Source organism: Palaemon carinicauda, chromosome 1 (assembly GCF_036898095.1).
Source record: "Palaemon carinicauda isolate YSFRI2023 chromosome 1, ASM3689809v2, whole genome shotgun sequence".
Lineage (NCBI taxonomy): Eukaryota > Metazoa > Arthropoda > Malacostraca > Decapoda > Palaemonidae > Palaemon > Palaemon carinicauda.
The window spans coordinates 11,350,376-11,376,418 of record NC_090725.1 but is presented as its reverse complement, the minus strand read 5'-3'; the positions used below and the strand labels follow the sequence as shown (position 1 = coordinate 11,376,418).

The window sequence follows — 26,043 nt, the reverse complement described above, 5'->3', positions numbered from 1 at the left end:
ATTCCTAAGTCAGCAACAGAATTTTACCTAATAGAATTGCCAGAGGTCATCAACAGCGGAGGGGGGAAGGGGGGGGGGGAAGTTGGTTGGTTTACCTGCTTGAAAATATTAAGAAAGTATCATTGGTACTAGGTTGGCCAGAGCACCAGCCATCCGTTCATACTACCGCTAGAGTTATGGGGTCCTTTGATTGACCAGACAGTTCTACATTGGATCCTTCTCTTTGGTTACGGTTACCAAACAATTCTTTTTCTCTCAAGGGGTTAACTACTGCACTGTAATTGTTCAATGGCCACTTTCCTCTTGGTAAGGGTAGAAGAGACTCTTTAGCTTTGGTAAGCAGCTCTTCTAAGAGAAGGACACTCCAAAATCAAACCATTGTTCTCTAGTCTTGGGTAGTGCCATAGCCACTGTACCATGCCCTTCCACTGTTTGGGTTAGAATTCTCTTGATTGAGGGTACACTCGGGCACACTATTCTATCTCGTTTCTCTTCCTTATGTTTTGTTGAAGTTTTCATAGTTTATAAAGGAAATATTTATTTAAATGTCATTGTTCTTAAGATATATTTTTCCTTGTTTCCTTTCCTCACTGGGCTATTTTCGCTGTTGGGGACCCCGGGCTTATAGCATCTTGCTTTTCCAACTAGGGTTATAGCTTAGCAAGTAATAATAATAATAAAAATAATAATAATAATAATAATAATAGTCTTAGGTAGTGTCGTAACCTCTGTACTATGGTCTTCCACTGTCTTAGGCTAGAGTTCTCTTGCTTGAGGGTACACTCGGGCACAATATTCTATCTTATTTCTCTTCTTCCTGCTTTGTTAAAGTTTTTATAGTCTAAACAGGAAATATTTATCTTAATGTTATTACTGTTCTTAAAATATTTAATTTTTTCTTGTTTCCTTTCCTCACTGAGCTATTTTCCATGTTGGAGCCAATGGGCTTATAGCATCCTGCTTTTCCAACTAGGGGTGTAGCTTAGCAAGTAGTAATAATAATAATAATAACAATAATAATAATAATACTGTAATAATAATACGATGGAAAGGAAATTTACATTCTCCACTATCGGCACAATCCCATTATATTTCCATGACGGTCTAATCCATACCCTACCCGAAGATAGCACCAAAACAGATATAGGGGCACAGGTGTAAGCTAAACCCACCTGATAGGACTGAGACCAAGAAAATATGGAATCATCCTCCCAATATCTGTAATGATGGGCTTCCAGCCAGAAGACAAGAGTCCCACCTCAGTGACTGGATCACCCCCGGATTCCCCTAACACACCCTTGAGAATAGTTCCGCCAAAAAGGTCCAAACCCTTTACGGGATGGCCGAAATCATCCATTACTCTCACGTATAGCTTTGAATGCAAATACCTCCCAACCGTGATCCTTTCTCCCATTCATCTAAGAGGGTAGTAATTACGAATGTGGAAACACCCAAACCATTTAAATAACAAAATAAAAATAAAATAAATGAATAAATGAATAAATAAATAAATAAATAAATAAATAAACGAACAAATCAATAAATATATGTATGCATACATATACATATACACAGTATATATAAATTTAAGAGAAATAATACTCAAAGAGGGCAAAAGTTAGTTTATAAAACTAGGAGAAGGTCGAAGTAATATTGAGAAGAAATGGATGAGAGAGAGAAATTTAGATTCAAACTGGGGGAGCAATTTCCCCAAGTTAGAGAGCCCTCTTGTCTGTCACAATTTTTCAACAATATGAAGAAACCCCATGAATTCGTCAAAGCATTCTCTCGTTAAGAGGGTGTTGTGTGACTGAGAGGGGTAGCAGGCTACCCCAGCTAAATAGCAGGCAGGTAGTTATACCTCACTTAAATGTCTCAAGGCCACTCTTCCAGCTTCGACAAAAGTATAATCCCTATAAATTGCTACACGTTTATATCGTTGGGAAAAATACAAATTACTTTCAAATTTGACATCTTTTATTAGTACTTATCCTTAGGAGGGAGGAACTTCCTATAACCAATTTGTTTGGTTTACTACTTTCCCGGTAGATGTCAAAGCCCTTCGGTCCTGCATAGGAGCAAAACGCCCAGGGATGCTGGACAGCATCCTCGAATGCTGCCGCCAATCTGGGATTGGAGAGAAGAAAACGGGAAATTTCTTTATCAACCCAAGAGTTTTTTTGTTAGAGTTTTAATGCAGATCTGATCGGAATCATTTTACCTATCCTTAATTGCACGAGGAAGTTTAGATTTCAAACTAGTTCTCTCTAATCGGTTGCTAACGCAAGAGCCCTTGTTTGCGTAATGTAGGGCAAATCTGAATGAATAAATGTTCTAGAATGACTGTTGTGTAATGCTTGCCATATTTTGAGATTGGCTTAGTTTGAGTACGAGCAAAAGAGATAAGATAGCAGAGAATAAGAGTACATGAGTGATGTGAAAGGTATTGTGTGTAAAGTGCATGTTTCTGTTGTGAAACTTGTGCCTGAAAGCATGTTTGCAGTCACCGACACAAACTGTTTCCACAATTTGTCCAGTTTGGAATTCGAACGCCTGGTCAACTCGACAGTTTTGAAACCATTGCCCAGATGACAATGACATCATAAGTTCCTTCTCAAAAAAATGAGAGAGAGAGAGAGAGAGAGAGAGAGAGAGAGAGAGAGAGAGAGAGAGAGAGAGTGTGTGTGTGTTTTTGATGTCCCTTGCAAGTTAACAGGTACATATTAAAACTAGGGAATTCTGGACATTACTGTGGTAGCTATGAAGGATGAGTTTTATTTTATTCACAGTCTGGTTGGACTGATGTTCTGTTGTAAATGTTTTAGTACCCAACCTGACCCCGGGTGAAGGGAGGAAAGGAGGGCAGATTCTTTCTGCAGGCAAAACCTGTCCTGGTAGATGATGCTTTGTTGCCTTCAAAGCAAGATGATTTGAGGATGACAGCCACCTGAATTCGCACAATGAATGTGAGGGTTTGGGGAACACTCCAGTAGTGGTAGTAATTCTGGGGGCCCCAGGCATGCCTAACCTAGTGAATGGTCCTGGTGTTGCCCAGAGCATACCTAGGGACTAGGCATTGCTGTGTACACAGTGTTGATTTTTTGTACTAGTACATTTTTGCTTTGTAGATAACTGCAGGAGCCTGCAAAAGTATTCCAAATGAAGGAATAGACCTTTGTTTGACAATACTTTTTATTAGTACAGTATAATACAGTTGGTTAACTGGTTGATCATGATGTGCATTGATTCATGATACGTCTGTTTAAAGATATTAAATGCCATTTCATTGTTTAATAATGTTGATGTTTAATGATGATGATCTTTGCTTGTGATTTCTTTGCATATTAAGGCCATACTTAATAGTTACTGTTGTCATTATTTAATAATGACTGTAGTGGATCCGGTTATACCCAAGGGATATGCAAGTATCTATGGAGAGTGGATGTTGAGGATTTCTGCACATGTATTGATGATTTTCCTTGGAATTGTTTTTTAAACCTTTTTTTCATGTAATATAGGGTGTTTTGCTAGTATTTTTCAGGTGAGGAATGTAATGACTATGTAATGTATTTGTGTTTACAAGTACTATATTTTAGATCTTTTTCATACTGAGACCCCAATAAATGAGCCAGAGTGTAGGCTTAACATAGGACATTCATTAACTTCGTACGATGACTGCATTCACTAATGAACTGTAGGATTTAGACAAGTAACCGTATTTTAAAATATGACGGTTACTTTCTGTTGCATAAATTGTATTTTATATTTTACAGTCACTGTCCTCCATGATATGCTTCCTTAATAGGATATGCAGTATTCATACATGCTCATATGTAAATTATATATATCCTGATTACAGACATGTGTAGTGTTGATTAATGATTGATTCTTTTTTTAATGATTTTAACGTGTTCACTGATGATGAGTATTTTTAATTAATTCAATGCTTCATTTTTTTATTGATAATTGTTCACCAGTTTCTATCTCCTGTGAAATGTGTTAATTATTATTTATGAATTTTTAACCTAAGTCTTGTTCACCCTTGGAGGTGAACAAGGCTTGCCCAGGATCGTGGAGACTTTGTTTTAGGTAGAGTAATTTACAACGGAGTTTTGCTTCGTTTTTGTTTTTTTCTTGAAAGTTAACGGCACTTTCTTTGTTTTAAAGTAGTTTTGAATTCTGTGAGGCTCAGGAGTGTCTTGAGTCTGGTTAATTTGTCACAGTATAAGGGGTTTACAGTAAATAATTCATGAGAATTTAGACAAATACCAAACAGCCGTTAACTGGGTTAGTTTAAGTCGCAGGAAAGTAGGGCGGTGGTTGCTGACTGTGACCTCTCTCCACACTTCCTGGGTAGTGCGAGAAGCAGTTTGAACAAAATCCTGCCATCGTAAACTATTTGTTGACCCAAGCACGCTCGTACTAAATCTGTTTCCATGTCAACAGGTACACCAGGGAGAGGGGACATAAAGGAGGCGAGAACCAGCTGGATGCAGTTGCATCACCTGCCACCACTACCCAGAGTCAAGACAAGACCTCATACCCCCAGCAATGTGCTCGCCATAAGAACTGCTGGGAAGTCAAGGGTAGTTAGTTGAATCTGAGTTCAGGTCAAGCTCCATTTGTGACTGGGCAACCCTTAGTAGGCTCATCTGCCCTGGTAGGCTTATCTCAGCCATGGCTGGCATCGATACACAACCAGACCCCCACATATTATGTCTTTGTAAAGTAGTATAACAGTTTCCATTCTAAGTCCATCCTCCCTGAGTGTCTATAAATCATAAAGTGAGCTATTGTTATCTATAATTATGAGCATTTCATGATAAACTGTTCCAGTAATTCAAAAGTCAACAAGGGACTTATATTTCCTCTGTTATGTAATTAGAGAGATTTAGAGTTCCATTTCATTCATTCACTTTGAAGAAGATTTCTCCTCATGTTTCTGTGAAAATTAACTTAGAAAATAAATTCTCTTTATGATGTAATAGTTGCCTAATTCCCCGCTTCTCATCATTTATTATTCAATTGCCCCACATAGTGACAGAGCAGGTCCAACAATAGTGAAACAGAAGTCTTTCCACCACGCAGTAATATAGAGATCACATTTGACCGCTACACCATGTCCCTGTCAAATGAAAGTATCTGCTTAAACCATCCTCCAGCCTGACTGAACCTTACAAACAGCTCTACCATGTTGTTGACTTCCCAATAACGCATTTGCTGTTAACTGTGAAACAGGGGCTCCTTTGTTGATGTAAGCCCTGAACGGAAACGTTGTTATTCATCAACGCTGTGCTATATATGATTCCAGCATGTTGAAAAGTAGATGCATTTCTTGTGAATCATAACCCAAAGAGGGGTTGGATATTCAGGTATAAGTCCTATACTTCCTTGGATATGTTTGAGGACAGCAGATTCCCAAGAGGTGAGGAATTCCTACAATGAGATTCATCATGCAGCTACCTGGGAGATCATCCTATACTCCAGTCTCAACAAAACCAAATTGAAAGGGGAACACTGGTTATTGACTATTGACTCTTCAGGACCTAAGGGAAAGATCACTGGAACAGCTTCTCAGTCGATAAAAGAAGTTTCAACAACAAAGAAAGTCTTAAAAGTCGTTACCATCAGTCGGGAAAATTATTTGAGCAAGAAAAGATCAACTGCTGCTGTGATTGTCAGAAGAGGAGACTTACACCATCAATATTCCTAGATGCTACATCCTTTGTTTGGGAGTCTCATGAAATTTTCCCCCAAATACCATTATCCGTAGGTCCTAATGAAAGGGAGGAAGCCTGACTCAATCCTGAAGCAATTCTCCCAGAGTACGACTCTCCGCTACTTAGTAGTCAAGCAATTTTCTCTGAAATACTGAGAGAGTAAAAAAGGCGAAGTGCCGTAGGGTTCTTTGTAAGTGAGAAAAGGACTGGAGGTGCTGAACTGGACCTGTAATTTGCAGAAGTTTTTATCCAGTGCCAGAGAGTTGTGCTGGAATGCACAGAATCGTTACTTTTGAAGGGCTTGGACCCTTTGAAGGTATGGTATCTTGTCAATGAAAGAGGGAGACGTCTCTTCTTCTGCTTCTACATAGTAACATCTGCTTCCTTACATGGGAACAGAACTGCGGTCTCTAACAATGGTGAGTTCTGTAAGGAATGTCTCTTCCTGTCACACGTGCATGATGAAGTGAGAGGCCAGGGTATTCCTTCTCTTCAGAATTTGGTTGGCCCCCAGGTTAGTTGATTGGTGAGCCAAGAACATCCTGATGCCTGACAGGATCAAGCCTGAGTACTCTTTCCTCATATTAACTTGCCAACACCATGGTCATGGTCCCACACACAACAAAAACTGACCAGTGTTTGAACCATGATGTGGTTTAAGAGATCGGCAATGGAAGCAATGGCCACAGATAGTCATCAATAATGTACTCCACTGAACCTGTCAATCCGGAAGGTAAAGGGTCTGCGGAAAGCAGGGGCGGCAAAACTTATTCGATAGGGTAGAGTACAGTATTCAATCAGAGGTCTCGGAATTACCTTATCTAACTTCGCACAAGTTAAATTCCTATCGTAGCATTTCAATGGCTGGAGATCATTGCTTCGCTGTTGAGAGCTATGGTTTCCTCCCTAAAATCAATGAACTCACGAATGAGTGTCAATACCTTAAAGAACGTAGGCTCCATTATGGGATTCACTGCTTTCACTGATCAGAATCAGGGATTGGATCAACAATGTCATGAGGCTCCCTTTGTCATACAAGAGAGAGAAGAAAGCGTAATTCAAAGTAAAAATTTCTTGGTGTATTTGTGAACCAGACCGATACAGGAATCGGGTCAAAACTCTGTAAATGAAGAGACAACAGACTGAAGAACAAAGGTTTATATTCGTGTAGGAACAAACTTCAGTTTCTAGAAATATATGAGAGGAATCACCTGTGCCATATCCAAGCTGTCTCATACATGGGGAGGGTGGAATGCTGAACACTGGAGGGGTTAGAGAGTTTCGTGCTACCTTTCTTGTACGGTCAAATGGTTCTGGTGTCTTGAAATCACTCATGATTACCTGCAAGAAAATGAAATCACTAAAGATGTTTAACAATAATTATAGAACTAAATACAGTAATAGAAATCTTTATCCATAAAACATCCACCTAAAAAATAAAATAAATTGAAAGACTATGAACCTGTTAAATAGTAGCATATGATTACAGTACTCTATACTGTACGCTCATCACAGGACATTTATAGCAAATTTTTAATTAATTGTATTTTAACGAGCTATTACAAACCTAAGTCCTTTAAATAATAAGATTACAAATAGTCAGCTCTCCATACTCGTGGGGGTTATGTAACAGGGACAGGCATGAAAAGCAACAATCCAAGAATACTTGCTTCTCTAGGGTGGGTTAACTCTTAACCTAATACGGTAACTCGGTGCTCATTGCCTGCGCGAGGTTGAATAATACACAGAGTAACCCACTGCACTACTTGATATTTTTTTAACTTGTTTTCTATAACAGCATAAGTATTGTATTACTGTTTGAGAATATTTCAATAAGTGTACAGTACATATAGGCCTACACTCGTGTACGTAAGACTGGTACACATAAAACTAGTCGTCGTAACAATTAAAGGTAAATAATGTACTGTGACAACAAAAAACTGTTTGAGATGATAGAGGTCCGCGATGACTGAAGCTCCATCTGAATGCAATAAGCCTCCCAAAGCCAGGGAGGACAATGTCTAGACACTTCCTTCTTGTTCCTGCAGGAGCTAATGAATGGGCTGCTAAATTCAAACACAATATATCGAGTCCTCTTCAAGTAGCACGGCAGAACCTTCTTGCACATAAGACCTTACAAGCTTCATGTTAACAACATTTCGGAGGGATCCCAGTCTAGACATTCTGTTAAGGGAAGATATGTAATGTGTCTTCATGACAACATCTGATACAACAACTAAGGTGACAGAACCCACATTCCTCCATGGTTGACATGAAGAGAGAGCACGTCTTTTCTACTCTCTCCTGCCAATGCTAGATAGCAGAGAGGGTCTTGAGGGAAACAATACAATCACGAACCTCTAAGGTGAGCAAATGGCACAACTGCCAGTACCCTGAGAACAAGATCCTCTCCCATCCCTAGCAATATGTCTGAGTAGACATGACTGCTAGAAGTTCCCTTCAAGCAAGAACTGCTCCCACAACAAGTAGGGTTCCAAACTATACCAAGGAGCTCCCTCGACAGAGGTAGGCTAGAAAGTTTGCTATCTCCTATAGGGTGCTTTGGCTGGAGAGACTAAGTCTTCTATGACACCAATTGTAGAAAGTGGCACACTTCCCTGCTAATTCTTTGGGAACCTACAGTCTTCATCTTTTTCTGCATCTTTTCCCACTTCTATGCGGGGTCGATGGTCGATTTCTTGGGGCTTGACCCGAAGCAGGACTCTCGGAAACCCGAGCCTCTTAACTTTAGATTATCCAGTTATGAGGCTCGGGTTTCCGAGAGTCCTGCTTCGGGTCAAGCCCCAAGAAATCGACCATCGACCTCACATAGAAGTGGGAAAAGATACAGACAAAGAAGAAGACTGTAGTCTCCCAACGGATTAGCAGGGAAGTGTGCCACTTTCTACGATTGGTGTCATAGAAGACTTGTCTCTCCAGCCAAAGCATCCTATAGGAGATAGCAAACTTCCTAACCTAACTCTGTCGAGGGAGCTCCTCAATAGAGTTTGGAACCCTACTTGTTGAGGGAGGGTTCCAAACTCTATTGAGGAGCTCCCTCGACCGAGGTAGGCTAGGAAGTTTGCTATCTCCTATAAGGTGCTTTGGCTGGAGAGACAAGTCTTCTATGACACCAATCGTAGAAAGTGGCACACTTCCCTGCTAATCCGTTGGGAGACTAGAGTACAGTACTGTATCAGCAATATAAGTGTGGCAATGACTCGTGTTATGTGTACAGTAACCTTACTATGTACGTAGTACACATGTAAAAATGTACTGTACACTTACTGAAATGTGTTCATTCATTAATACAATACTGCACTTAGGCCTATATTGTGATTGAAACCAAGTAAATATAATATTAGGGAGTACAGTGGGTTACTGTTAGTCAAACTACCACAGGCAATGGACAGCAAGTTGGTAGGTTAGGAATTAACTCACCCTAGGGCAGCAGTTATTTGCAGATTCTCACTTTTCATGCCAGTCTCTATTAGCTAACCCCTGCGAATAAGGAGATCTGAGTGTACCATGAACAAAATCTACGAACAAAGAAAGCAGGATAAAAAAAAATCATGTTTACTATGCCTCCGGAAATCCTAGCAAACAAAACACCAGTGTTCTATGTGATTTCTTGTGGATTTATTATGCATGCCATAAAATAATGTATGAAGAGGAAAAGGTTAGTTTTACCATTATTTATCGATTCCGTGGTAAATTTTTCCCACCCAAAAGCCCCAGTTCCCACTGGATGGCACCCCCATTTCCCTAGGATATATTAGTGTATAAGACAGGAATACAGGTCATTTATGACGAAAACGGGAGTTTATCTAAACATAAAACCTAACTTTTTTTTTATTAATAAAGCTTTTCCCATGATAAATTACTGTATAATGATACCAGTTTCATTAATATTACTGGCCTTTGATTGTGGTAACTGTTATTTTCATTAGGATGATTGTTTTTTATGACAGGCAGAAACAACAAAGTTTAAACATTTTTATTTAACTATCATACAATTAGACTGGTATATGGTATATTTTAAGGTGTTTCGAATGAAACTGATGGCGATACCTCCTGCAAATCTATAGCTTTTCAGCTAACGGTAGTTGGCCTAACATTACTCAAAAGCTATGGGTTATCGCCAGAAATCATTATAAAACAAATTTCAAAACAACATTAAATACAATAACTAACAATCTTATTTTCTCCATACAATTATTGCAATGTTCTATAATTTTACTGAGCTTTCAAATATGAGGCCCCAGGACATCTGAAAGACTGCAGATATGGCTTTCAAAACGAAACTGAATACTTTCTTGTTTTATTAGTGTTTCGACTAAGTGGATTTGACAATAAACCCACAATATCCTATGTGATACGCAAAATTCCTAAGTGTAGGTAGTAGGTTGGCCAGGGCACCAGCCACCCGTTGAGATACTACCGCTAGAGAGTTATGGGGTCTTTTGACTGGCCAGACAGTACTACATTGGATCCTCCTCTCTGGTTACGGTTCATTTTCCCTTTGCCTACATACACACTGAATAGTCTGGCATATTCTTTACATATTCTCCTTTATCCTCATACACCTGACAACACTGAGATTACCAAACAATTCTTCATCACCCAAGGGGTTACTGCACTGTAATTGTTCAGTGCCACTTTCCTCTTGGTAAGGGTAGAAGAGACTCTTTAGCTATGGTAAGCAGCTCTTCTAGGAGAAGGACACTCCAAAATCAAACCACTGTTCTCTAGTCTTGGGTAGTGCCATAGCCTCTGTACCATGGCCTTTCACTGTCTTGGGTTAGAGTTCTCTTGCTTGAGGGTACACTCGAGCACACTCTCCTATCTTATATCTCTTCCTCTTGTTTTGTTAAAGTTTTTATAGTTTATATAGGAGATATTTATTGTTGTTACTCTTCTTAGAATATTTTATTTTCCTTTTTTCCTTTCCGCACTGAGCTATTTTCCCTGTTGGAGCCCCTGGGCTTATAGCATACTGCTTTTCCAACTAGGGTTGTAGCTTAGTAAGTAAGTAATAATAATAATAATAATAATAATAATAATAATAATAATAATAATAATAATAATAATATACAATAAACTGATCGGTAGTGCGTAGGGTTACCCTGGTATGTAATACAAGGTCAGGAAAGGAGCCTTCATCATACTTCCTAAATCATAACGCTAGCTTTCTAATATCGTATTTCAGACCGAGTTACACATTTCTCCATAAAAAAGACCAATTTAACATGGAGAATGTTGACGCTTGTCCCAGTCAACTACACATTAAATTAAATGTAAAATTCGATTCACGAATAATCGGTCAGGTAAGATCCTTTTCACGATACGCATAGCAGTTCTTATAGTCTACTATGTACCTGCAGTATACATTCATTAGTGGAAATTTAATGAAATGTACGACCTGTCAGCAACTTCATCGATGGTACTACCTAGCAATTGATCAAAACATATAAAAGTACTTACGGTGAGTATAAGCTAAAGATATTTTAACACGTTAGAGGTTCTTCAAACTCTTGGCGCCAGGGTTGCCATTCGTACGATAATTATAGTACGTGTACGATTATTTTGGGTCCGGTACGATGTACGATACATACCTAAGGTATAAACAATGTAGGTGTGTGTGGGTTTAATTAAACAATTATACTAAAATCTTTTGAAATAAGTCAATCATATATCACCCTAATAATTATATTGAAACTGTGTACGATAATTTTGGTTTAAAAACGACGATTTTAAGGCTCATGTACGATAATTCAGTCGAAATAATCTGGCAAACCTGCTTGTTGCGTTCTCTATAAAAAAATGGTATTTTATAAATTCTTACACATAATCAGTCGGTGTGTGACCATTCAGTGTATCTTATTATGTCAATAATTCTAACTAATAGAATATATTTATTATTTTAAGCTTATTTTATCGAAGAAATCTTTAACCTTTTGGAACATCTTTCAAAGTGGCTGTAGGAAAAACTCCTCTATAATAACAAGCACGTGAGAGTTGAGAAGTTTTGAAGATTTGAAATTTAAAAAACAATGAAAAGGCTGGCACAGTGTAAAATCCGGACGTCGGATGCCGTCCGGGAGAATAGAAAATCGCTTGTATCACCGGGAAAGACTCGAAAATACACCTCTTTTTTTTTGTGACTGGTAATGTTCACTGATACTTTCTGTTATTTTCTGAATAAATGTTCGAAAAATATTGGTTTATTTTCATGTTATTGAGAATAATCTCAATCGGACGTCAACATTACACTAACTGGGTAAAATAGCGGGCAGTTAGATAGTGTAATGTTGACGTCCGATTGAGATTATTCTCAATAACATGAAAATAAACCAATATTTTTCGAACATTTATTCAGAAAATAACAGAAAGTATCAGTGAACATTACCAGTCACAAAAAAGAGGTGTATTTTCGCGTCTTTCCCGGTGATACAAGCGATTTTCTATTCTCCCGGACGGCATCCGACGTCCGACGTCCGACGTCCGGGTTTTACACTGTGCCGAAAAGGCTCGCTTCTTTATTGACAAATATATTTTGCCTAGCATGTTTGTAAATTCTATATAATTATAATTCATAATTACCCTCATTATCCATTTCTAGAAACCTTACTATTTGTTTGATAGAAAAAAAAAACCGGAAAGGTATTCCTACACCGTACACGCCCACGCCCACTAGTTAGTAGTAACTATAAGATATATATATATATATATATATATATATATATATATATATATATATATATATATATATATATATATATATATAGTAGGTAGTAGGTTGGCAAAGGCACCTGCCACCCGTTGAGATACTACCATTAGAGAGTTATGGGGTCTTTTGACTGGCCAGACAGTTAAATTGGTGTTGAGATAGGGCTTCTCCCAAGACTATTCTTTATTTTTACCATAAACAATCGTTTTTCTTGGCGAAAGTTTTATGACTGATTATTTTACCTTGAAATCAGTTGTAATAAAATAGTCAAGGACATCTATTATGGTTAGACTTCTTCAGTTATCTCTATCTTAAGCTTTTAAATCAATACTTCGTAGTCCTAAGCCATGTAGGTATAGGTCTTCTAGTGCCTAGTGAAGCCCAGCTGAACGTTTGGTGAACTAATATCTCTGGGTGAGTGCCAAGATCATGCTCAAACCATCTCCATCTACCCTTCACCATGATCTCATCCACAAATGGCACTTGAGTAATCTCTCTTATAGTTTCATTTCTTATCCTGTCCTGCCATTTAACTAATAATAACCTTCTGAGGTTTTTATTCTCCAATTTACTAAATCTGTTAAGAGATTTTTCATTGTCAGACCATTATTCATGTTCATACAGTGACACCGATCTCACTAAACTAATAAATAGCCTTATCTGTTTATTATTGACAACATGAACTCTTCATTCTTTAATATTGATTGAGTCTGACAATCTTTTCCTTCATGAGGTAAACCATTATTTTTTCTCGATTTCTGGTAACAATTTGGAGATTTATGACCTAAATAACCCCAAAAGTTACTGATTTATACGTCATTTTAAAAATATAATTAAAGGAACATTTTGAGAGGTAAATGACCCTTTTAGATTAATTTTCAAGAGAAATTGAAATTTTTTAGTTCGGGTGCCTAGTTTTACGGGTGAATATTATCGTCCGATATAGTGAAATTAAGCCTAAATTTCTCACTTGCTGCTTACCAGGTTTCTATATGTCTACCCTGACTTTTCTGATCATTAAAAGTGTCTACAATAAAATAAGGGTACATCTCAAGCACACGGGAGCCCTTTTCCAAGGTCATACAGTAACTGCCTTTTTTACTATGGTCGCCCATGTTTTAGTCGGAGAAGAGAAGGAGGAGGTTAAGAAAAAGTTGAGAGAGAGAGAGAGAGAGAGAGAGAGAGAGAGAGAGAGAGAGAGAGAGAGAGAGAGAGAGAGAGAGAGAGAGAGAGAGAGAGAGAGAGAGAGAGAGAGAAGTTAACAACAGACCAAACAAAGCCTGTTGCTGTTTTGCTGGGTAGGCTAATCGGGGGACGTTAGGGACAGGATACTCTCTGTCTGTCCTGCCTGTCTCGGAACCCCAAACCGAGAGATAGTCCTGAATCGGAAGACACCCAAGAGGAAGGGGGAGTCGATTTCTTGGGGCTTGGCCCGAACCTGGACTCTCGGAAAATCCGAGCCTCTTTACTTAAGATTATCCAGGAAAATATCGATATCACTGTCATTACTCATCAAAAAAAAATTATTCATTTAAGCAGACTTGAATATTGTATGCAAAGATTATAGATTTGTACATAAATTTATAATTTCTTATAAAGGTTGACAATATTGAATTTAGTTGTCTTTAATATAACTCTCTCCATTGACTTTTAAAGGTCAAGAATAAATAATAATCAATCTTTTTTAATCTTATTTAAAAAAAATGTGTTAATGTACTGTACATAAGATGAAAAGATTATTAACAGACGGAGAGAGTTGGCTTGAATTGGCGACCCTGCTATACAGTGGTACTAATAAGGTCCAAGGAAGCAGAGTTACTTGAATGGCTAAGCCCATGAATTGTCTTTGCTTTGCAATGAAAGCATAGCTGTTGGGAACCTAGTTTTCAATTATGGCTTAGAAATCTCTTGTTAGTAGGTAGCGGGTTCTCTGGTGTGTTGCAAGAAGTATAAAACGATTAAAAACATTATCTACAGGAGCAATATCAAAGTCCACCTTTCATTGGTCGGAAATTTAGCCTGAACACTGGGTCACTGAAATGTGATTAAAAGATAAAAAAAACTTTACGCTTTGAACCTCAATACTCAATATATTTGATAGGCCTATTAACATTTCCATTCCTTGACTTGAATATCCAGCCTAAAATATCCATCGAACAGTCACAAATGATATCCAAGATGCAACTGTTGGTTTGCTTGTAGCTATGACTGTCTAAATAATACTTTTAGACCATGTTCGATACAATTCTTCAGACTCTTCCCGTTTACAGGAATATAATTGCTGGGTTTTACAGCATCCTGCACAAAAGCAACGATGTTCCCGATGACTGCAATGTTAGTTAGGTCTAAGGCCTATAATGCAACACTTAAAACATATAGATGCAGAAGCCATGACTCTAATTTCTTTTCTATCTCGAATGTTCGAAATGTATTTCTTTATACAAATTACTTTTTCATTATTGCATTTTTTTCTTATTTTGGAAAAGAGATATAAAGAGAACTGCCATTGAACATTTTATTCTTTCATATCTATGGCATTGAGAGAGAGAGAGAGAGAGAGAGAGAGAGAGAGAGAGAGAGAGAGAGAGAGAGAGAGAGAGAGAGAGAGAGAGAGAGAGAGAAAGCGCATCTCGTCCGTCCGGGACTTTGACGCCAGGAAGTGACCCGCCATCACTTCACAGTGACCTCCATCATAACTTGGGTCGTTTTTAGAAGCTCATTGTTAAAGCTCAGGTCTATATTAAGGTCTGTAAAGCTTGGCGAAGGAAAGCTTTTATGTTTGATACAAGAGGATCATCGCTCCCTTAATGATCGAGGCTCTAGAGGTGGTACTTTTGCTTTTCTATCTTTAGGCCTACCTAATCTGCTGCGACCCCAGTTGGAAATAATAATAATAATAATAATAATTATTATTATTATTATTATTATTATTATTATTATTATTATTATTATTATTATTATAATAACAATTAATAATTGATAAATAATTAATAAATAATTATTAATTAATAAACAATTAATTAATTAATTAATAGTAATAATAATAATAATAATAATAATAATAATTATTATTATTATTATAATAACAATTAATAATTAATAAATAATTAATAAATAATTATTAATTAATAAACAATTAATTAATTAATAATAATAATAATAATAATAATAATAATAATAATAATAATAATAATAATAATCCTTAGCCCAAAAGAGTTGAAAACATTTAAAATGAAAACATGACGAGGCTTCTATTAATTGATAACGCCGCATTTGAAGAATCTTCTTCAACCGAAAGAGGAGGCAAGAAAAGAAAAGTTTTTTGGGCCTACGCAATAAGTTCTTTAGCTCTTAACTGACTGCTGTGTAACCTCGCTTACTGGGCCATTTCCTTATCTTTCTTTCTAGTTAAGGCACTCTTCATTACTTCCTCATCTATAGCTTTGATCTAACCGATTTTATCCTTTAATTAGCGTATTTAAAGTGTCTATAAATGTTGATTTCTTGTTGCTGCTCCCCTCACTGAGCAACTTGCATAGCCCCTCGATTTTAGGGACAAAAAAGGCTTATACAATTAGTTATCCCTCATAGAAATATTTAAATCCCTTTATAGATATATATTATTGTGATAAATGTATAATTCACGTTAAGTTTGGAATATATTTTAAATTATAAAGGGTTTTTAGATAGGAAATCACATAAAAAGTTGAAATACTGATATATAGTGAAATTATTTTGATGGGTATTGCGCGTGCAGTCGTCTTAAACACCTAACTCACAAGCGTCTTCAAATATTTATTTTTGGTATCTACCAATATATAATATCAGTAGTTATAGAAGCTACGTAATATTCATGACATAACAGTAGTGTTAATCTAATTAAGTTTAATTTATAATGGCTTGCTGCGTAAATCTTCATTCTCGTGGCAATATCTCAATCAGAAATAAAGGTGTCAAGGGACAGTTAATCAGTTATTCACTGTTATTGTTAGATGCTACGTATTTATTCATAGCGTAATTGTTACATTGGATCCTTCTCTCTGGTTACGGTTCAATTTCCCTTTGCCTTAAAACACACACCGAATAGTCTGGCCTATTCTTTACATATTCTCCTCTGTCCTCATACACCTGACAACACTGATATTACCAAACAATTTCTTCTTATTGCACTGTAATTGTTCAGTGGCCACTCCCCTCTTTGTAAGGGTAGAAGAGACTATCTAGCTATAGTAAGCAACTCCTCTAGGAGAAGGACACTCCAAAATGAAACCATCGTTTTCTAATCTTGGGTAGTGCCATAGCCTCTGTACCATGGGCTTCCACTATCTTGGGTTGGAGTTCTCTTGCTCGAGGGTACACTCAAGCACACTATTCCATCCGCTTGTTTTGTTAAAGTTTTTATAGTTTATATTGGAGATATTTATTTTAATCTTGTTGCTCTTCATGAATTATTTTGTTTTTCTTTGTTTCCTTTCCTCACTGAGCTATTTTTCCTGTTGGAGCCCCTGGGTTTATAGCATCCTGCTGCTTTTCCAACTAGGGTTGTAGCTTAGCAAGTAATATATATATTTACTGTCACGGTCACTCACTCCTCGCCTCGTTTGAGTACAGAACAGAACAGTAGAGGTTAGTGTTAAGCGGGGTTTACACGATCGATTTGCTTGTTAAACCAAATAGTCCAGGCTAGGGGCCATGTGACCTTGTTTTATTACATATACAATGTTTTTTCGTAGTTTCTGTACAATCTTGACCTGCTCATTCAGAATCTAATGAGTGCCACCTTGAAAATATTGAGGGTTTTTAGAAAAAATTAAAAATCCAAGATGGCAGCCAGAAATGATTAAATAATTGTTTTTTACTTTTTCTTCTGGACGGCAACACAATATTATTGATAAATTAAAGTTTGTTTCGATAAAAGATCATGTTAATAGTGTATGTCTTAGCAGCTTACCTCCAACAGCAGCTTCATTTAGGCCCCATTGTGAACGTGCCCACTGTCAAACAATCCTATCATTCCTTTGGAAGGTCGCGGGCTTGTCAACACCTCCAAACCTGGACCCACAAGAGTTTGGCTGGAAGAAGAAGTCATATGTGCTCATGCCTGTTTACCTGAGTAAAGGCCAGGCAGTTGTCCCTGACCAGATAATGAATCTCATCAGCTGTGGTTGCAAGACTGGCTGCAAATCAGCACTTTGCAGCTGTAATAATTTCAGCATAGCATGCACTGAATTCTGTAAATGCCAGGGTGAACAATCCTGCGAGAATTCCGTGAGAATGGAAGAAGATGAACACAGTGAAGATGATGCAGACACTGATGATGAATAAACAGTATTCAAGGTTCTGTCAAGGTTCTTTTAGCCATGGGCGTCAACAGGTGGGGGACGGGGGGGACAAGTCCCCCCCACTTTTCAAAGTGGGGGGACATAGTATCATTTGTCCCCCCCCCCCCCCCACATTTTTAGTATTCACTATGGTGATTATACCAATGTAATATTCAGCTAAGGGATGAAACTAGAAATTATGTCCGTGCATGTGCAAAAATACTTTAGTTGGTCTAGAAAAATATCAATAATCAACGTTTTCTTTAAAATGGTTTATTTACATTTTTCCCGCCTATAGCTCACAATTCGATCAGCTGATCTTCGAGTTTCAATAGTACAAGCTTATGCCATATGTTTCAGGTAAAAAAAAAACAAGGTTTTATATCAGTTCATTTATAATTAACGAAATCTGTGGTATTGTGATAGGTTGTACTATTTATATGCCCGGTAATGAATATGTAGGTCGAGGTATAAATACCGTACATGGCTTTAAATACGTGCGTAGGGCCGTAGGCAAACTGCAGAGGGAGCCTGAGTTATTTATCTATTTATTTTTAATTCGAGTTTACAATATAAGTCAAGCAACAGCAGGTCCTACGACCCTTCAAGGTTACTCGCCCCCCCAAACCACCATGCTCATGGCATTAACCTTTAACTAGACAATTTAAATGTCCATAAACGATATATTAAGCCATGCCAAGGGTATATTTTTTCATGCAATTTTCTGTCTATTTGTTGGCTTGTGTGTCTCTGACCAAGCCTAAAGTCCATAAACGAAGTATCAAGCCTCAAGGGACAAGGGTATATTGTTTTTGTCATCTGTCATGTCATTTTTTGTCTCTTTGTTGGTTTGTCTGTTTATGTCTGTCAGACTGTCCAAGCCTTAAGTCCAATAGTCCATAAACGAACGTACGAAGTATAAAGGGTATATTGTTTTTGTCATGTCATTTTTTGTCTATTTGTTGGTTTGTCTGTCTGTCTGTTTACAGATTTGCTTATAAGTCTTATATCTACAACAGAGAATGGATATCAGAAATTACTTCTCAAGGCCGGGGCCCTCAACATCACAAACAAAATCCACAAATACAGCAAATCCTTCATCCACACAAACAGAAAAACGTCAAGAAACTGAAATTTCCACACCTCCCTTAGATATAGGCCTACAAGAAAAACAGAAAGTTACTTTATCATCAGCCCAAGTTTTATCAAAGGAATTGGTATCTTTGGCAGCAGGAGATACTGATGTTCCCTCATATTCTTGTACAGCAAATAATATACCGGGTCCAGTATTAAACCATAGACATAAATCTGGTGAAGGTAGGCCTACCTGTAGTTCAGGAACCACAAAAACAAGCTAAAACATCAAGCTCTCTGGAAGTGTCACTGAATCCAAGTACAAGTAAACAGGCCACAAACTTCCAACCCTACCAGAGGTACCACATCAACCACCTGCTAGTTGCATCCCTGTACAAAAACTCAAGAATAAGACACTAAGATTTCAAAGTAGTTGGTACAATGAATTCCCATGGTTGTATTTTCATGAGAGTATTGGTGGAGTTCTATGTCATATATGTGTAAGAGCTTCACATCAAAGGCTGTCTGATTTTGCTCGGTGTGCTGAAGATGTATTCCTAAAATCAGGGTTTTCTAATTGGAAAAAAGCGATTCAGAAATTCCGCAGTCATGAAAAAAGTGCAGCACACAAGTTGTCAGTAGAAAATTTAAAATTCCACAAACATCAAGAAGGTATCAGTAGCCAGTTATCATCTCAACTTTTGCATGATCAACACCAGTCACGTGCTGCTCTAATTAAGATAATTACCACACTGAAATACCTAGCAGATCAAGGCCTTGCCATCCGAGGTCACGAAACCTCAGAGGGTAATTTTGCAAAACTTTTGCAGTTGAGGGCTGAGGATGACAAAAAGCTTAAAGTATGGTTGTCCAACAAAGTTTCATATACTTCTGTTCCAATCCAAAATGAAATATTGAAGACAATGGCCAATGCTGTAGTTAGAGAAATCTGCAATGATGTTAATCAAATGTCAACATAGTTTGGCCTTATTACTGATGGAACCCAAGATATCCAAGGCAATGAACAGGAGGCTGTGTGTGTGTGACATGTCGATGACAAACTCAATGTTCATGAAGAGCTGCTAGGATTGTACCAAGTGTCGGCAACTACAGGAGTGTTTCTTAGTAAAATGCTGCAAGACACGCTTATATCTCTTCAACTACCAATTCAACACCTCCGGGCTCAAACATATGATGGTGCCAGTAACATGTCAGGAAAATATAAAGGCTGTCAGGCAGAGATAAAGAAGGTGCAACTACTAGCTCTGTATGTGCATTGTGGAGCTCATGTTACCCACCTAATTATCAGCAAGGCCATACCAAATTCTCTCTTCATAAAGAATGCTTTAGACAACCTTCAAGAGCTAGGTACCCTCTACAGAAGTTCAGGAAAGTTCAAACATATGTACCTTAATATTCACACAGATGATCTCAACACTCCTTCACCAACAAGTTTGAAGCCAATATGTCCTACACGGTGGCTTACACGATATGCTGCAGTGAAAGCAGTATTAGATAATTACCCTGATGTATTGGCTGCCCTCCAGGAGGCAGCAAAGGAGTTAGGGTCAACAACTGCATCCCGAGCAGCAGGTTTGTACAAATGTTTGTCCTCAGGGGAATGTCTACTTGGATTATATGGATCACTTCCTCTTATTCAATGTCTAGAAAACTTCAACAAGAGCCTACAAGGATCAAAAGTGACAGTATCTGGAATGCTAGAAGCTGCAGAGGTTACCATAAAGAGCCTACAGTCACTTCGATGCGAGCACAAATTCAAGAGATTATTTGAAGAAGCAGAACAGAAGCTCCATCTGTGTGACCTAGACGCAGTTCCTCTTCCAAGAAAGAAAAAAATACCAAAGAGGCTAGACCAAGGATTAGGATTTGCCTCTAACTACTTTCATGACTCAGCTGAAGAGTTTTATCGAGTTGAGTTCTTCAGTGTTATTGATGCTGCCGTACTGAACATTAAAGAATACTTCACTTCCACTGATCTCACCGAGTATCAAGATTTATCGTCAGTACTGTTGACTGGGACACATAAGCCAGAAATTATCTCTAAGTATCCAGAACTCAATGAATCTCTGAATCAGCAACTCAATTTCTTCCACAACCAGTTTAAGGGGTCAACAGTTGAAGATTATAGAAAGATCTTCACAGATATGGTACCAGAAGTTCGCCGAATGTTTCCTCATGTAGAAGCATTGTTACGCCTTTTACTTGTCTCCCCAGCAAGTTCCTGCACAGATGAGAGGTCATTCAGTGCTCTCAGACGATTGAAGACATGGTTACGTAGCAGTATGAGTCAGCAACGCCTTAACCACCTCATGATTTGCCATGTACATCGTGACCGTCTAGCTACCTTAAGTCCACAGGCGATTGCTGAGGAGTTCATCCGAGCAGAAGACAAACGAAGGACCATTTTTGGTAGATTCTGACTAACAGAATTGCTAGGATTGACACAGGTTATTTTTCGTCTTAATACTTTAAATGATATGATAATAATCTTATTTGAATGAAACAACATGAGTCTTGCTTTCATATAATGTGAATTAATCATTTAATAAACCATGCATGTTGATTTAATCAGGCTTTATTAAAATTTTCAAGTAATTGTAAGATCAGTGTAAGATGAGGCTGCTTGCAGCGCCTAAGCTCCGCCCACATAAGTGACGTCATTGTGTACGTCACGGGCTATCTGTATTTCCTTCCGCTGTGCATGATGCAGCAGCGTCAGTTGCAATGAAGATAAGAAACAACGCTGACTGTCATTTCTTGATCCTGCCTAGTTTAAGATCTAACATGGCGCAGTGAGTAGGATATTAAGAGGACCTACTGTAATAACCGTGGCACAGCATGGCACCACCATCGAGACGACCCTCTTTTGCATCCCCTAGGGGCAGGATTGCAAGAACAGGAACCTTTGGAACCGGCGTCAGGATGTCGCCGGCTTCCGTGTTGCAGGCTCACCAAGTGCTGCAAACCCAGCAACAAGCCATCCAGAATCTTCAGGCCGAGATAACAGCGTTGTCACTCCGGGGTACCAACGTCCCCCAACCAAGGATCCCTTCGTCTGCAGCTCCGGAAAAGTGCGAGGCTGAGGTGTCCCCTGCAGCCTTCAGGTCTTGGAAACGGTCAATGGAGTGTTGGTTGCAACTGTGTAAGTTGAAGCCTATCGAGGCAGTTCACCATATAAGGCTTCATTGTGTTCCGATATTGCAACGTGCCCTCGATTCTAGGTATACTGATGCCCAGTGGAGTGCCCTGTCTACTGAAGGGGCATTTAATGCGGTTAAGCAAATGGTAGTGAAAGCTTCTAACCAAGCGGTGCAGTGGCTCGAGTTTTTTGATTTGGCCCAAGAGCCTAGTGAGTCCTTTAATGATTATTTTATCAAGTGTACGCAAAAGGCTACTGATTGTGCATTCACATGCCCTAATTGTAATCATGATTTATCCGAATATATGCTTTTGCGCAAGCTCATGGTAGGCCTAAGTGATAAAGTGCTCAAAAGGCAAGTGTTTCAATCGTGCAATAATATCCGTGATATCGATTCCCTTAGAGTCATGTGCAGTGCATTCGAGGGCGCCCGTGACGACGCCCTTCGTAATAGGGCATGGCTTAGCAGCTCCCCTAGAGCGGCTGCTCTCGGTGGGTTCGAGGAGGAACACGAGGTGGAGGTGGCAGCTGCCCTTGCTAAGTGTGACAGGAGTACCTCTGTAAAAGTACAATTGCGTCTTTGTGGTAATTGTGGTACTCGTCATAGCCCTGGGTATTCTTCATGTCCCGCAAGAAGAACGACATGTTACGGGTGCGGTAAAACCGGTCACCTGAAGAAGTGTTGCAGAGGGCGGAGTATCAGGAATAACGTTAGTGGTCTGGCCGAGGAGTCGGACATAGCAGGTGCAGTGATTGCAGTAGTCGTGGCGGCAGAGGCAAGGTTGCGGAATGGGCCCTCCCCACAACCCACTATTCGTGTTGATATATGCTTGGCCAACTTGGGAGAGTGGTCCTGCGTCCGAGCGGTGCCGGACACTGGTGCCCAGGTTTGTGTTGCAGGACCCGCTATTCTTGCGATGTTGAACATAAAACCAGCTAAGCTGAGGTTAAAGGGAGGATTGCGAGACTTCGCCAACCTGCATCTGAAGTGTTTAGGTTCAACCTCTTGCACCATAGAATACAAGGGGAGGCATACAACTCAGGAAGTATACTTCGTAAAGTCCTCCATTGATTTTTATTTATCCCTGGATGCTTGCAAGAAACTTGGTCTTGTGCCAGAAACGTTTCCTAACCACGCTCCCTTCACGGACTCTGCCCCCGCAGCAGCTAGTACAACCCTTACACTAACGGAAGCAACTGATCAACCCGTGAGACCGTCGGCTATTCCGTTTCCCCCTAGTGAGGAGAATATTGCCAGATTAGAAAAGTGGTTATTAGCCCATTTTTCAAGTACGACTTTCAACACCGAGAGAGAACCCCTCCCGGTAATGGATGGGGAACCCCACCGTATTCACTTATTACCTGACGCAGTTCCTTACGCATGCCACACACCTGCGTCGGTACCTAAGCACTGGGAAAAGGAGGTGAAAGCCCAGTTGGAGGAGGACGTCAAGAGAGGGGTCCTACAAAGAGCTCCCCCTGGAGAGCCCACGGAATGGTGTTCACGTATGGTGGTCGTGGCAAAGAAAACGGGGCAACCCAGACGTACGGTCGACTACCAAAAACTTAATGCAAGTTGTAGAAGGGAGACGCACCATACCCCTACGCCCTTCGATATGGTATCCAGCATTCCCCTTTTCTCATTCAAGACTGTGGCCGACGCCTATTGGGGATTTCACCAGGTAGAACTGGACAAGGAGAGCATACCCCTAACCACGTTCATTACACCTTGGGGTAGGTACCAATACCGAAGGACACCAATGGGACATTGTTCTGCCTCCGACGCATATACACGCCGTTTCGATGATGCCATTGAAGAAGTACCCAGGAAGTTTAAGTGTGTGGACGATACACTTCTGTACGATTCGAGCGTAGAAAGCGCCTTTTGGCATGTGTACGACTTCCTTACTGTCTGTGCATACAAGGGCATCACTTTGAAACCAGAAAAATTCAAGTTTTGCAAGAAAGAAGTGGAATTTGTCGGATTCGACGTCGGTTGGGACTCCTACAAGCCTTCAGAAGATTATTTATCTGCCATAAAACGTTTTTCTATGCCCCAAAAGCCCACAATATCCGACATCAGGTCATGGTATGGTTTTGTCAATCAGCTGGCCCCCTTCCTGACAACGGCGCCCATCATGACCCACTTTAGAGACCTGCTGAAGAAGCCCTCGGGCAAACAGGTTTATTGGGATGAGTACCTTCAGGAAAAGTTTCGTCAAGTGCAAGACATCGTCTGCAAGTTGGCCAAGGACGGCCTCACCTACTACGATAAGCTGCGGCCGACTGTTGCAGTCACTGACTGGAGTAAGGAGGGGGTGGGCTTCGTCATCCTCCAACAATATTGCAGTTGCACCTCCGTCGAAACCCCCTTCTGTTGTAGAGATGGTTGGAGAATAGCACTTTGCGGCAGTCGGTTCCTCACGCCCGCCGAGTCTGGGTATGCAGCTGTGGAGGGGGAAGCCCTTGCAGTGGCTTGGTGCTTAAAAAAGGCAAGGTTGTTCTTATTGGGCTGCCCGAACTTAACCATTGTCACGGACCACCGCCCCTTAGTCAAGTTACTAGGCAATAGGAGTCTCGGCGACATTACCAACCCCAGACTGTTTAGATTAAAGGAGAAAACATTATTGTATAATTTCAACGTTAAATATCTACCAGGCAAGAGAAATCATGCTGCTGACTTTCTCTCTCGTTTTCCTACCCTGAGGACGACGCCAGATGGACAGGATGCGAGCTTCAACGAAGAATTATCGATTGCCATGGTGTCAGCAATCGCAGAAAACCTACAGGAGCAGTGCACTATAGACGAGAAAACTGTTGAAGAGGCAGCCCTTGACGACCCAGCATATCAGCTGCTAGTCGCTCGAGTGAATGCAGGGGATTGGAACCCGAAGAAATCTCAAGAAATTGCATGTTTGAGGCCCTTCTACGGCATCAGAGAACGTCTCTCTATATCTGGTAACCTGGTCACATACTGTTTCAACGACAACTGCATCCGCCTTGTCATTCCCGAAGGGCTCCGTCACCAGATAACCGCCAACCTCCATGCTGGACATCAAGGCCTAGATACAATGTTGAGGAGAGCGAGACATTCGGTCTATTGGCCAGGCATCGAGGGTGACCTCCAGCATCATCGTTCACGATGTACATCGTGCGACGCCCACGCACCATCACTTCCTGCCGAAGTCATGAAAATGACCCCTGCCCCAGAGTATCCGTTCCAAAAGACTGTCATGGACCTGTTTCAGCTCGAAGGACGCATGTATATGGCATATTGTGACAGGCTTACAGGCTGGCTAGAAATAGCCCACTTCCCCAATGGCACCTCGTCTGCAAAGGTCATGACAAAACTTAGGCATTACTTCACTCGATGGGGAGCACCCGAACAATTGTCTACCGACGGCGGCACCAACCTGGTGAGTGAAGAGATGATGACCTTCTACAGGAGATGGAGAGTTGACATACGCTTATCATCGGCCCACTATCCGCAGTCAAATGGGAGAGCCGAGGCCGCGGTTAAGTCCGCGAAAAGGATAATTAGAACAAGTATCAGTGGGACTGGAAGCCTCGATAACGACAAGGTATCATTGGCCATGCTACAATACCTGAACACGCCTTTAAGAGGTATAAATAAATCTCCGGCGCAACTGGCAACTGGGAGACAGTTACGGGATGGTGTACCGACTGCGAAACTCAACTATATGATAGACCAACATTGGAGAAAATCCATTAGAAAAAGAGAACTTCAAGTAGCAGAGAAAAATGAGAAGATAATCGAAAGCGGCAGTGACAGGAGGCTAACGCCCTTACAGCCAGGCACTCACGTTAGGATTCAGAACCAGATGACCAAGGCCTGGGACAGGCTGGGAATCATAGTCGAGCAACGACCTCATAGACAGTACGTCGTGAGACTAGATGGTAGTGGGCGTCCGTCCATAAGGAATAGAAGACACCTCAAGGTCACTGAACTGCCCGTCAATGAGACAAGAGGAGCCACTCCTACCGACGACGAAGTGGGTCATGAGCCTAAGTTTCCCC

The 26,043-nt window shown here is 39.9% G+C and overlaps 2 protein-coding genes across 4 annotated transcripts in view; one reads left to right on the top strand and one right to left on the bottom strand.

Moving 5' to 3' along the window:
* LOC137646912 (lymphokine-activated killer T-cell-originated protein kinase-like) overlaps positions 1-11,352 on the bottom strand; it is a 63,055-nt gene extending 51,703 nt beyond the window's left edge. The window contains exons 1-2 of one of the 3 annotated variants that reach the window (XM_068379993.1): positions 11,205-11,352; positions 6,932-7,061 (exon numbers count right to left, since the gene is read on the bottom strand). In XM_068379993.1, coding sequence (XP_068236094.1) covers positions 6,932-7,055 — 124 coding nt within the window. In that variant the 5' untranslated portion in view covers positions 7,056-7,061; positions 11,205-11,352. Of the gene's footprint in view, positions 1-6,931; positions 7,062-9,960; positions 10,063-11,098 lie in introns of those variants that run through there. The other 2 variants (XM_068380000.1, XM_068379987.1) reach the window with 2 other exon arrangements.
* Positions 11,353-19,975: 8,623 nt separating this feature from the next.
* On the top strand, positions 19,976-21,286 carry LOC137638735 (zinc finger MYM-type protein 1-like). The gene has a single exon (XM_068371366.1). It carries the CDS (start codon positions 19,976-19,978, stop codon positions 21,284-21,286), a length of 1,311 nt encoding a protein of 436 aa, XP_068227467.1.
* The last annotated feature ends 4,757 nt before the right edge of the window (positions 21,287-26,043 follow it).